General features: G+C 40.7%; 1 protein-coding gene across 2 annotated transcripts; it reads left to right on the plus strand.

The window, feature by feature from the left end:
• Positions 1-16: 16 nt before the first annotated feature.
• On the plus strand, positions 17-12,005 carry LOC108443936 (nuclear cap-binding protein subunit 1). 2 transcript variants are annotated; one of them, XM_017724859.2, is made up of 23 exons: positions 17-223; positions 1,335-1,423; positions 2,591-2,691; positions 2,780-2,936; positions 3,034-3,141; positions 3,268-3,389; positions 4,135-4,204; positions 4,976-5,191; positions 5,718-5,815; positions 5,994-6,057; positions 6,581-6,691; positions 6,987-7,051; positions 7,367-7,429; positions 7,875-7,949; positions 8,048-8,151; positions 8,507-8,632; positions 8,835-8,937; positions 9,138-9,231; positions 9,649-9,752; positions 9,859-9,976; positions 10,740-10,883; positions 11,044-11,157; positions 11,339-12,005. In XM_017724859.2, the coding sequence occupies exons 1-23, from the start codon at positions 190-192 to the stop codon at positions 11,450-11,452; spliced, it is 2,394 nt and encodes a 797-aa protein (XP_017580348.1). In that variant the 5' UTR covers positions 17-189; the 3' UTR covers positions 11,453-12,005. The 2 variants fall into 2 exon arrangements, with proteins under 2 accessions (XP_017580348.1, XP_017580349.1); XM_017724860.2 differs by having other exon boundaries at positions 8,510-8,632.
• Positions 12,006-12,468: the final 463 nt, after the last annotated feature.

Consider the following 12,468-nt stretch of genomic DNA (forward strand, 5'->3'; position numbering starts at 1 on the left):
GCTGCTCCGGAAATGTTCGTTTGGAGGGAGTCCCGCCCTCCTTTATTATCTGTGGCGGTGGCTAGCTGCCCCAGCGGTGGTGCGTCTTCGCCTTTTGAACCCGAAACAGCTCTGCTTGGATAAATCTGGAGGAGGACCGAACGCAGGAGGCTTGCGTGCATCCGAGGACTGGTAACCGGGTCTGGCAGAATGTCGAGGAGAAGGCACAGCGACGAGAATGACGGTCAGTTAGCGGGCTGTGTGTGAGGCCGTTAGCGCTTCGGTAACGTTACACAGACCGCGGCGCAGGCCGGGGTCCGGAGCCGCTCGGCGCCACTCGGCGCCGCTCGCAGTTACTCTGGGACCGTGTACTCGGAGGACTTGGTCTAAAACCCGCGCACTAAGGCAGTTTAGCGGCGGAGCTAGCAGAGTAGCTAACGCTAGCGCCACCTCAGGCGAGCCAGCCATGCTGCTCGGTTAACTTAGCTCGTTAGCTCTCCGTCCCGCCTCGCAGAGAAAGGCGGGGGTCGGCGCTGCACCGGCGCCCATAGCCGACATTGTTTCCTAGCCGCAGCGTTGACTGCATGGAGCTGGTTTCATTTCCCCTCGAGGCTCATGTCGGCTTTCTTATTCCCCAGCTTCTTGTTCGACTCCCCATTCCACCTTAAACGGAGGAGCACCTGAGGCGCCAGAACGTAACTAGCTACCCTAGTTAGCTAACTGTTGCAGCGTTTAAGGTGGAACTGGAAAATTCAAATAGGAAACTGACCTCAGCTCAGCGGCGCCAGCAGCCACGATCTAGAGCGAATTAACTTTACCAAAACCACGATACTTCAGGAAGGTTTTTTACGATACACGACGTGTCACTATATTTACTTTCTGCTCTCTGATCATTTGAAGCTGATAAGCTAGAGCCATGTTTTAAAAATACTGCGCATCTGGTTATTTGGATTCAGCGTTTCACTCTGTGCTGCACCAAATCCAGGAGGTTAAACAGGAGGACGGGTGCTCTCTTTCTCCTCTCTTTCTCCTCTCTTTCTCCTCTCTTTCCCCTCACTCTCTCCTCTCTCTCTCTCCTCTCTCTTTCTAGTCAGGCATGCACTTCTTCCAGCTCTGGTTGTATCCACAGTTCTCAGAAAGAGATGCTGTGATATATTGTGGTCTACTTAATCGTGATGGTGGTAAACGTTGATATATTGCCCAGCTCTGCTGGAAACCATCTACTTTTTTGTAAGCTCTGTCGTGGAGCAGGTTGGGGCCCACATTGTGATCTTGTTTGGAAAGCGTGTTACTGAACTGTCCCACAAACCGACTGAAGATGAAAATAAACCTTGTGCCTTTCTCTTGTGATCCAGGAGCACAGCCTCACAAAAGGAGGAGGACGTCTGAGCCTATTGAAATCGAGGACCGTCTCGAATCGCTGATATGCAGAGTTGGAGAAAAAGTAAGATGATGGAGAGAACTTTACTGCTGTTCTCCTCTTCCTGCGGTTGAGTAGTCTGAAACTGTTGCTAAGGCACTGTATTTGGGGTGGACGCTACCACGAGACATTTTCATGATGCGCGACAGGCGTCGCCGATATGTAGTTTTTCTGAGATTTAATAAAAAGATTGTTACTCGATCTATTAAACTAGTTATTTATTTTCATATTTTATAGAACTGTGGTGATACAATTTAATTAAAGCCATTATTATCCAAAAAAGGTGATTCTAACAGCAACAGCATAGACACGGGGATGCAAACCTGGGATCCAGTTCCATCTCATCTCAGTAGCTGTTTTTTTGGTTAGTCTTAAGCACAGGCTGTCCATCGGATTCACTGGTATTCCCTCTGGGATCACGTGCCAAGAAAATAATTTATGATTTTTATCTTTTTCTGTTCATAAACATCTAGGTGATCTTCATACTGGTGTGTGAGAGGGAGAGGGAGGATTTTGTAGCATGACTTGAATACTTTCACCATATTTTCAACATTATTGTATTCCACAGTGGAGTATGGCCTCATATCTGCAGTGATGAATACCCCAGTGGTTTTACTGATGGCTTAAGCCTGGTCTAATTTTGCAGGGAAAGCAAGGTGCTTTTCGCTCTTCTAGTAGCCATGACTGTCATTGTTAACTGCTTTGAGCTGTGTTTTGTTCATGTGGCTCACAATTGCTTTGTCTGAGTCTTTTCTCTGCATCAAGATTTGGGGGAATTATTACTGTAAAAGGCAACAGTGACAGTAAAACTGTTCCACATTTTTGTGGTTAAACATTGGCACTTATTCTATGGTGGGAGGGGATCCGTATGGATCATGGAAAACTTAGATGATGCTGATAGTAATAAGTCTACAACTAGTGATTTTTATTGAATGTTTTGTGCACTGCACTACGTCCAGTTAAACAGGTCTAATTGTTCTCACTTTGTAATGAAACCTGTAGTTAGCCATTGCTCTTGAAGAACTGATGATATCCACAGTGTGCTCAGAAAAGCGTGTGGTGACACATTGCCCACCCCTACAGTCTGTTGATTGAGTTTGATCTTGTCGTTACTTGGAACGTCACCCTTATACTTTTGATTTTAGTGCTAAAAGTGACCTGTGTGAGCTTTTGTCTCTCTTCTGCTTCCAGAGCACATCCTCCTTGGAGAGTAATTTGGAAGGCCTAGCAGGCGTCCTGGAAGCAGATCTGCCTAATTATAAAAACAAAATCCTGCGCATCTTGTGTGCTGTGTAAGTTGTTTGCTTTGGGTTGTCATCTGAATGCAAAGTATAAAATTAATCAAATCACTGCATGTGACTATCCAATGTCTCTTGGCAGGGCGCGGCTCTTACCAGAGAAGCTAACGGTGTATACGACACTGGTGGGCCTCTTAAATGCACGGAACTACAACTTTGGAGGGGAGTTTGTGGAGGCCATGATCAGACAGCTCAAAGAAACACTGAAGTCAAACCTCTACTCTGAAGCTGTTTACCTGGTATGTGTTCTGCATTGTAAACAAGACCTAAACACTTTTTTGTGTACATGATCCCTGAATGATTCCATGATTCCTCACTTGCTGTTTTCGCTTGTAGGTGCGTTTCCTTAGTGACTTGGTGAACTGCCATGTCATTGCAGCTCCCTCCATGGTCGCCATGTTTGAAAACTTTGTTAGTGTCACACAGGAGGAGGACATACCACAGGTGATGCTGCAGATACATCTAGAAGGTTCCGATAGTGCATGCTGCTCATCTCGTACTCAATATTAATTCTCTAAAACGTTGTAATCAGTGCAGTAACTCTTTGCTAATGTATGTGCTCCACTGCAGGTGCGCTCCGACTGGTATGTGTATGCTGTGCTGTCCTGTTTGCCCTGGGTTGGCAAAGAGCTTTATGAGAAGAAAGATGTGGAGATGGATCGCCTTCTTAACCAGATTGATGGCTATTTGAAGTGCGTCCTTTTATTTAGTTTTTGGAGCTCTTTATTTTCAGGCACAATTGATGATATCACATCATTCAGGAGAGTCTTATGAATTTTACAGTCCACTGCACAGTGTATCTTTATTCATTGTCCTGTTGTCTCATTTAATCAGTGTCTTGTGTGACTTTTCTGTTATTAAAATCAGTGAGTAGTTTGACAGATGACTTTTTTTTTTTTTTTTTTTTTTTTTTAACTCCTTTTGGTGAAAGCAGATGGAAATCACACAGTTTAGATGTCTTGTTTCTGAGTCACTAGAACAATTGAGCTCATGTGCCAGGACCTGGGGACCTGTCTCACCATGCAAGTTAAATAAAGACAGAGTTCTTGACAGATTTAAGCTCCCTGAAATGTAACAGATAAAACCAGTTGATTTTACAAAGGTCGATAAAAACATTCTCTTTCACCAGGTTTAGTTACTCAAGCTATGACTAACGCTCGTGCATAATTATTATGATCAATAGCCAGTCATAAGCAAAAGGAGTGGTCGAGGGGCATATTTTTTGAAAGAAAGATTCAAATTCGAAACTTAACCAGCTCTTGAGCAGGTCTTGTGTGCAGTGGCAGTAAGTTACCAAGCTGATGAATTCTGTTTAAAAAGTGATTCAACATTGTGAGGCAGAAAAACAAAGCCTAAAGTTTGCTGGCTAAGCCAGGAATCCATCTTTGTGAGACGGGGCACAGGTCCTGATTGTAAATCTTGTGTAATGTGTTTCAGGAGGCGACAGAAAATCCACGTGCCCATGCTGCAGGTTTGGTCAGCAGAGAAACCCCACCCTCAGGAAGAGGTGAGATGTGCTCCTCTGGTCAAGGTGTTATGAAGCCATGAATACTGCACTAGGTGTAAATCTCTGACCTCAGAACAACTTGAATTACTTACTGTTATTTATGAAGGAATTCAGAGGATCTCAGGTTTTTATAATCATTTTGCTACAATTCGGAATTATCAGGATTATAAGACCTTTGTCTTAATATACCTTCATACACCTTTACACGCTAATTAATGTCTTTTTTGGGACACTGACTTATATTCATCAAAGTTATGTATGGTCAGATCTGATGGTAAAATGAGTGCATGCAGAGTTCACTGACAGAATATTACATAGAATAGTTTGTACTTGATGAAAGGCTGTCTGCTTTTTTTTATGCAACTTTAAAGAATGTGGGCCATTGTGTCTAAAGATTGGCAGCATGTGATTTATGTTGGGTTCAGGCAACCCTTATTAGCCTGCAGAGTTGGAAAGTTGTCACAGTCACAACAGTTGTTTGCCATTGGGTTGGCATGGCACGTGGTAATGTATTATGTGAACAATACATACATGCGCTGGGCTGGTCAGCTTAGTGAACTGTGTTCATGTGTCAGAGAATCTACTAGATGGTGATGCATCACAGCAGATAAACCTAAGTAATCAGCTTTTTGAGTGCAACTTTCTTGTACTAATCTCAGTAATTGTGTATATGAGGGACATCTGAATGAGCCCTAATGTGATGAGGGTTTGGAGTGGACCCTTTATCACCATTTGTTTCGCTTTAAATCTTTTCCTCTCATCCTTTCTTAGTATCTGGACTGTCTGTGGGCTCAAGTGCAGAAGCTGAAAAAGGATCGCTGGCAAGAACGTCATATCCTGAGGCCATACATTGCCTTTGACAGTGTGCTGTGTGAGGCTCTGCAGCACAATCTGCCCCCTTTCACCCCACCAGCCCACTCTGATGATGCCGTCTACCCCATGCCACACGTCGTCTTTCGCATGTTTGACTACACTGATGCTCCTGAGGTGCGTCCTGAGCAGGGCTGCTTTGCAGCCAACGGTGAGGCCAGCAGGGAACCTCTCTTGAACATCTCACATTAGAAAGGGCTTAAAATGTCAAGGGATGTAACTTTGATTCATACAGTTTCCCTTAAAGAACATCGGTTCTGTATTTCATTGCTGTTCAAAGAAAAACAAGCGTCTCCAAAATGGCAATTTTACAGAAGGTGGCACTTTTAATGTAAGATAATGCAAAGAGGCTTTATTGCAAGCTTTTTGGAGCATTTCTAGGCTTTTTTGTGCAGTGATTTTAATTGTACATGGACTTTGCTTCTTTTAAGCATTGACAGGACAATGAAATTTCATGTCCCACCCTTCACCTTTTGGTGCGTGATCTTAATTCAGGTTTCTGTCAGGTGTCCTAATCTAAAGCATAGATCTAGGAGTAGCGCCCTCTCTTCCATGCTATTATAATCATTAAAATGTCAAACACCAACGGCACTGTGGCTTGGTAAGTCAGAAACAGATGCCCATTTGTTGTATTTGGTCTCAGGGACCGGTCATGCCTGGCAGTCACTCTGTGGAGAGGTTTGTGATTGAAGAGAACCTGCACTGCATCATCAAATCTCACTGGAGAGAGAGAAAGACATGGTGAGCTCTAAATAAACTCTGCACTGTACAGTATTAGGTAGTCAGTCATTGACTACAAGCTGTTGTGTAATATTTTGATGATGAATACTATTATTGTCCCTTCTGGCCACACAAATCTGCTCTTACAATTTTTTTCTGTCGTGTTTTTTTTTTATTATTATTATTTTTTGTCTGTCAGTGCTGCCCAGTTGCTGAGCTATCCTGGCAAAAATAAGATTCCTCTGAACTACCACATCGTTGAGGTAGGTCTCAGTGGAACGTTTAGGTATTTGCAATCACATTTTCAAGGTTTGTGATCACTGCTTGTGATAAATGTTTCAGATAAATGTATGGACTGATTCTATTAAGATTAATAGCATATTCAAGGAAGTTGTGAAAAGACATTTTAGATGCGTCCAGAATGATGAATATGGCTGTAGTAAAATGTTGCTTATTTTTCTGTTTATTATTTTTTACTACCTATTTGAGGTTCCTTTGAAAGATTGAATAAAACACCTTTAAAATCTCTTCTGGTGTTCATTTTACAGCATTTCAGTCTACACTGAAAATGTTCAAAATAATAAACAAAAAATTAAGTGATTTTCCAAACTTTTGAAAACTAGTATAGTACTGTGACGGGTCGTCTGTGCCCATTCAAACTTTAAAATGTTATGGAACCACATGTCATGACCCACCCCAGCAGTAAGATCTCCATGTAATTTTTATGAATGGTTTACCTTGAATAGCACTGTTGACTGTTGGGTGGTCTTTTATGTCTTGTTTCAGGTGATCTTTGGGGAGTTATTTCAGCTGCCTTCTCCTCCTCATATTGAAGTCATGTACACGGCATTACTGATTGAGCTCTGCAAGCTGCAGCCTGGATCGTTACCTCAAGTTGTATCCTGTCTTACTGGGCTATTTTTCTACTGAAAATGCAGTTTACAGTTCAGTCTGTATGGCCCTGCATGATTTAGTTTGTTTTGGAGGAAAAACTTTTTTTTTTATTTTAAGAGAGAAGTTCTGTAGCATGTGATGAGTTTTGAAACTTGAATTGCATAGGGGATGAGGATTTTTTTCCTAAGCAGTAACATACTGCATTGTTATGCATGTTGCTTTTTGTTTTAGATTAAAATAATCTACTTATTAGGTATGGACTACTGATATCCGAGCCTTAACTTGAGCTTGCTTTCAGCTTGCACAAGCAACAGAGATGATGTACATGAGATTGGACACAATGAACACAACGTGCGTAGATCGGTGAGTGACTGTCTTCTTCTCTTGAACAAGACACGAATAGTCTGGTGTAAACTACTTAAATATCACGCTGTTATTGGCAGTAATAATGCTGTAGCTATTATTTATCTGCATGTTTATTTTGTTTTCCATCATGTGGCTACTTTTATCTTAAATATGTGATTAAAGGAAAAGTGTAATGGTGAAAGATGAAAATGGCCCCAATTAATGCCAGCTAGCCTGCGAAAAACTGAATGAGGTTATACATTTCAAACTAGTTTGAAACTTGTCATGGTTCGTTTTTCAGGTTTATCAGCTTAACTTGCATATCTGTTTCAGATTTGTCAGCTGGTTCGCTCATCATCTGAGCAATTTTCAGTTCAGGTGGAGCTGGGATGACTGGTGAGATCCACTTTTATATCTACATGCATTATACATCCACTTAATCATAAGCTCTGGTGTCCACTCATCCAGGTTCATGGATGCTATTTGGTTCATTTTTAGTAGTTTAAAATTGTGATTTTAATTCATGATAATGAAATTACGCCTTGTGCTGCTGTCAGTAACAGTTTGATATGGTTTGGTTAAAAGCTATGAGCAGGAATAAAACGGCATCATGGCCATAACAGGACTACAGTATCATGGCACCATAAAAGTATATTGTCTCCTAGTTTACTGTATCTACATGTTGTGCTTTAGTATTCCTGCTGTTTTTTTAACAAACTCAGTTGAAAGATAACAGCTTTTTAAGTTTTAGTTGGGCTTTAGCATTTTTTAAATCACTGGGTTGTTAATCAACCACATCAAAGCCCCATTTAATTTTGCACTGATTTCTCCCCCAAAATAGGGCTGACTGTTTAACAGTGGACAATGAAAAACCCAAACCCAAATTTGTCAAAGAGGTGTTGGAAAAATGCATGAGGTAAATCACTTTTTCAGTCTTATTTGTTAATCAGAGATCGGTTTACTTACCACATTCAGTCATTTAGCTTCACTTTGGCCTTTATTCTCCAATTGCAGGCTGTCGTATCACCAGCGGATTGTAGATATTGTGCCTCCTAGTTTCTCTGCGTTAATCCCAGCCGAACCAATGTTCCAGTATAAATATGAGGATGAGAGCAACAGTAAGTATTCCCAGCTACAAGACTGCTTCAGGGATGACTGCTCTAGTTTAGTCACTGTTTACTTTATGCACTGCTAGATTTAATAAGCTGTACATGCAGCTTGCGAATTCACTTCCATGCTGCTGTGAACTTTTCTGTGTAGCACTACATTTCGTATAGATTTTTACAGATGGCTGAAAACGACCCCAATTCTTTAGCTCTCAGTTTGACTCAGGGCTTGTTAATTGTGGATTATTTAGGAAAATACAAAAAATATTCAGGGGGTACTCTAGGTCCAGTGTTGACCACCACTGATGTAGCATAGGAAGAATAAGGTGAGTAAGGTGTTAAAATAATTCCTCTCTTGTTTGTGCAGCAGCTTCCTTGCCTGGCTTTGCTACGGCTGTAACAGTAACAAATGCAATCAAAAACCGTGCCTCAAATGAAGAGATTCTGGCTGTGCTGAAAGAGATTCCCAATCCCAACCAGGACGATGATGATGGTATTGAATCTTTCTTCATAATCGTGATTCTCATTTCCTTTGCCTGTAGCTGGAAGATGGTCTTTAATTTGGACATTTGAGTTTATTGAAGTTGATGTGCATTTATATCTTAATGCAGTCTCATTTCGTGTACTGAAGTCTAACAGAGATATGTAAAGAGGCGGCTGTTGGTTTCTTAAACCCAGTTCTTCCCTCTCTCTAGACGAGGGAGATGGCTTCAACCCACTGAAAATAGACGTGTTCCTGCAGACACTGCTCCACTTGGCTGCCAAGTCCTTCAGTCACTCCTTCAGTGCCCTTGCCAAGTGAGTGTAGTGTTCCAGAACCCCACACTGGCTTGCAGCCCTCAGGATTCTCTCCCTCTCTGTGTGGTCCCAACCAGCCGATGAAGGATATCTGTAAAAGCAGTTTGTTGGGAGTGTGTGGACTTGTGATATTCTAAGCAATATGCTTTCTCACTGTCTTGCTGACATGGTTTACCTTCTTGTCTGCTCACTTCTCTTAGGTTCCATGAAGTGTTGAAGACTCTGACAGAAAGTGATGAAGGGAAACTGCACATTCTCAAGGTGGTTTATGAGGCCTGGAGGAAACACCCACAGGTCAGCGCTGCACATTTTTCCCTGCTCACACACAAGGTCTCACCTGCCTGAGTGGGCATATCCATAATGCAGTTGTCGCAAGTCACATACCTGAGGAATTGGACATGGATGCATAACAATATAAAAATATGTGCACTGGACAGATATTTAACAAAAAAAATTGTATTTGACATCAACTTTGTTGCAGCCTTTGTCAAGAACTGGGCGCATGTAGAATTTGTATGGAAAATTGTGGGCATATTGCAAAATAATCTGGATTTTAAGCTCAGACAGTAGATCAGGACACATTACCATATTAGGGATTTGCTGTTCTTTGCATGAGTTTACTTTCTATAACAGTGATCAGTGTCCTTAAGAATAATGTGCCAACTGTGCCTTCTGTTTTCATATTAATGACTGGGTTGTCTGCCTGTTAAGATGATTGCAGTGCTGGTGGATAAGATGATTCGCACTCAGATAGTTGACTGTGCTGCTGTGGCCAACTGGATCTTTTCTTCTGACATGGCCCATGATTTCACCAGGTAAGTCTCCATAACACCATCTTCACTTCAGATTGTTTTCCTAGCTTTAGAGCTCCTTAACATGTGGGTGGGTTTTTTTTATTTTTTTTTTATTTAAATGTTTCAGGCTTTACATGTGGGAGATTCTTCACTCAACCATCCGGAAGATGAACAAACATGTCCAAAAGATCCAGAAGGAGCTGGAGGAGGCGAAGGACAAGCTAGAGAAACAGCAGCACAAGAAGGTATAAATTGCATAAAAGGTCAAGGAGACTCCCTAAAGGCCAAGGCACAGGGTACAGAAATTAAAGCCATTTTTTTGAATGGAGGTATACACAGTGCCACTGACACCTGCTGTAAATGTGCCTGCACTGTTCAATTTCCCTGAGCATCACAATGCGTTACTAAGTTTTTTCCTGCTACTACATTAAATTGAACCCTGAACAAAACCACAGAAAGCCACAAGAGGTCCTTGAAAGTTGCACAGAGAGAGGGTTTCATGCTCAAACATAGACAAATGCCTAACTAATGTTTTTTTTTTTTTTTAAACCTCATACCCTTTTTAGCTTTAGAACATTGATTGTGTGAAGAGCTGAACTGATACCAAACACTATTATATGTATATATATATATATATATATATGTATATATATGTATATATATATATATATATATGTATATGTGTATATATATATATATATGTGTGTGTGTGTGTGTGTATATGTATATGTATATGTGTGTATATATATATATATATATATATATATATATATATATATATATATATATATATATATATATATATATATATATATATATATATATATATTGTGTGTGTGTGTGTGTATGTATGTATGTGTATATATGTGTGTATATGTGTATATATATATATATATATAAACCACACACTGTGTGTGTGTGTGTGTTATGACTTGGCTGCTGTTTGGAAAGAAAGTAAGGGTACATGTGGGGTAAACAAATTGTCTTGAACTAAGTGTGCATCTTCAGCAAAAGGATAGTGGTGATGAAGAGGACATGGAAAAGAACAGTGATGATGAGGATGGTCAGCTGGAGGAGCAGATTGAGAGACTGCAGGAGAAAGTGGAATCGGCGCAGAGCGAGCAGAAGAACCTATTTCTTGTCATCTTTCAGGTAAGGACATATCCTGCCAAGCCCAGATAGTTTTATTAAGGCTTTATTGGTAACTTCAGCCTGTAGAATTCTACGCTCTTGCTACCAGGACCGGTTTCTGATGACATTGGGTTTATTTCCAGTATGACCATCTTTGTTGATTTGTGCTTTTCTCTCTCAGCGTTTCATCATGTTGTTGACGGAGCACTTGGTTCGCTGTGAGACAGGAAGCGTGGACATCAACACTTCCTGGTATAAGAACTGCATTGAGCGACTGCAGCAGATTTTCCTTATGGTACTCATTTCGTTTATCTATTGAATATAAAATGTTCTGTCAGTTGTGTTTTTATAGTCAGACGTATTAGGAACCTAAAACATTACTGAAAATACAAGCAGTCGTTCTGGTGGATGCTTTGCTAATGAGGCTGCAGTTCTTGCATCTCTGTTAATTGATTGTTTCCTGTCTGTGTGATCAGCACCATGTGATCATCCAGCAATACATGGGCACTCTGGAGAACCTGCTCTTCACTGCTGAATTGGACCATCACATCCTGGCTGTGTACCAGCAGTTCTGTGCCCTGCAGCTTTGATCGACTCGACAGCAGCTAAGCCAAGCCCATCACCTAATTCAGACTGTCAATTTTTGCTTGTATGTTTTGTGACATTCAAAGTGTTAGATACAGTCACGAAATACGATGGGGATGGTTGTTTTCCCTTCAATAGTAATACTGAATGGCCATCGATATTTTTGTAGGGGTTTTTTTTTTTTTTGGTCCCTTTATTTTTCAGTTTTTACCCTGTTAAATATGGATCTGTATTGGCTATCAAGTATAGGTTTTTTTTTTTTTTAAACCCAAGTTAAGTGCATAAGTACAGGTAGCTTTCATTCATTTTATTCCAGCAAGCCCATTGTCAGGACTCTGCATTTTTATATATATTTTATGTCATTTTGATGGATAAATGATTAAAATGAGTTATGAGTGTTGGTCTGCAGTGTAAAAGGTCTTCTGCCACTGTAATGACATTTTTTGGAGCTGTAAAGAAATACAATGAAATGTCTTCCCTTTTTTTTTAAAAAAAAATTGTCTTTTTTTTTTTCTTGTTCTGCTTCTTCAGAATTCTCAAAGCCTGGTCCTGATTTAAGGGTTGTTGTGGTGTTTTTTTTTTTTTTTTTTTTTTTTTTTTTTTTTTTTTTTTTAAATATAAAAAACAGAGATCAGTACTTCTCAGCCCTGGTCCTAGTATTCCCTGCCCTTTTTAATGAGCTGTTTAATTGAATACGGTATCAGAGCAAGGGGAAAAAAACACTGTACTGTTCAGGAAAGGTATACCCCAGGGCCACCATTGGGAATGACTGACAGGTCTAAAGCCTCAAGTAGACAGTCCTGGTTGTAGACAGTAGTTACATTTAGGTGTTACTGAAGATTAATTTATAAAGGTTTCACTTAAACTAAGAACATGTTTTCTTGTGAGAGGGTTGATTTGAATTCTCCTGGTTACCTTATAGCACTCTGGTTTCATTATTCCCTCCTCTAACCCACCTGGTCCAGCTCAGGTTCATGGTCAGTAGATGAGCTGAATCAGGTGTGCTAAATGAAGAAATACT

The sequence above is a fragment of the Pygocentrus nattereri genome, chromosome 11 (genome assembly GCF_015220715.1).
Source record: "Pygocentrus nattereri isolate fPygNat1 chromosome 11, fPygNat1.pri, whole genome shotgun sequence".
In the NCBI taxonomy this organism is placed as follows: Eukaryota; Metazoa; Chordata; class Actinopteri; order Characiformes; family Serrasalmidae; genus Pygocentrus; species Pygocentrus nattereri.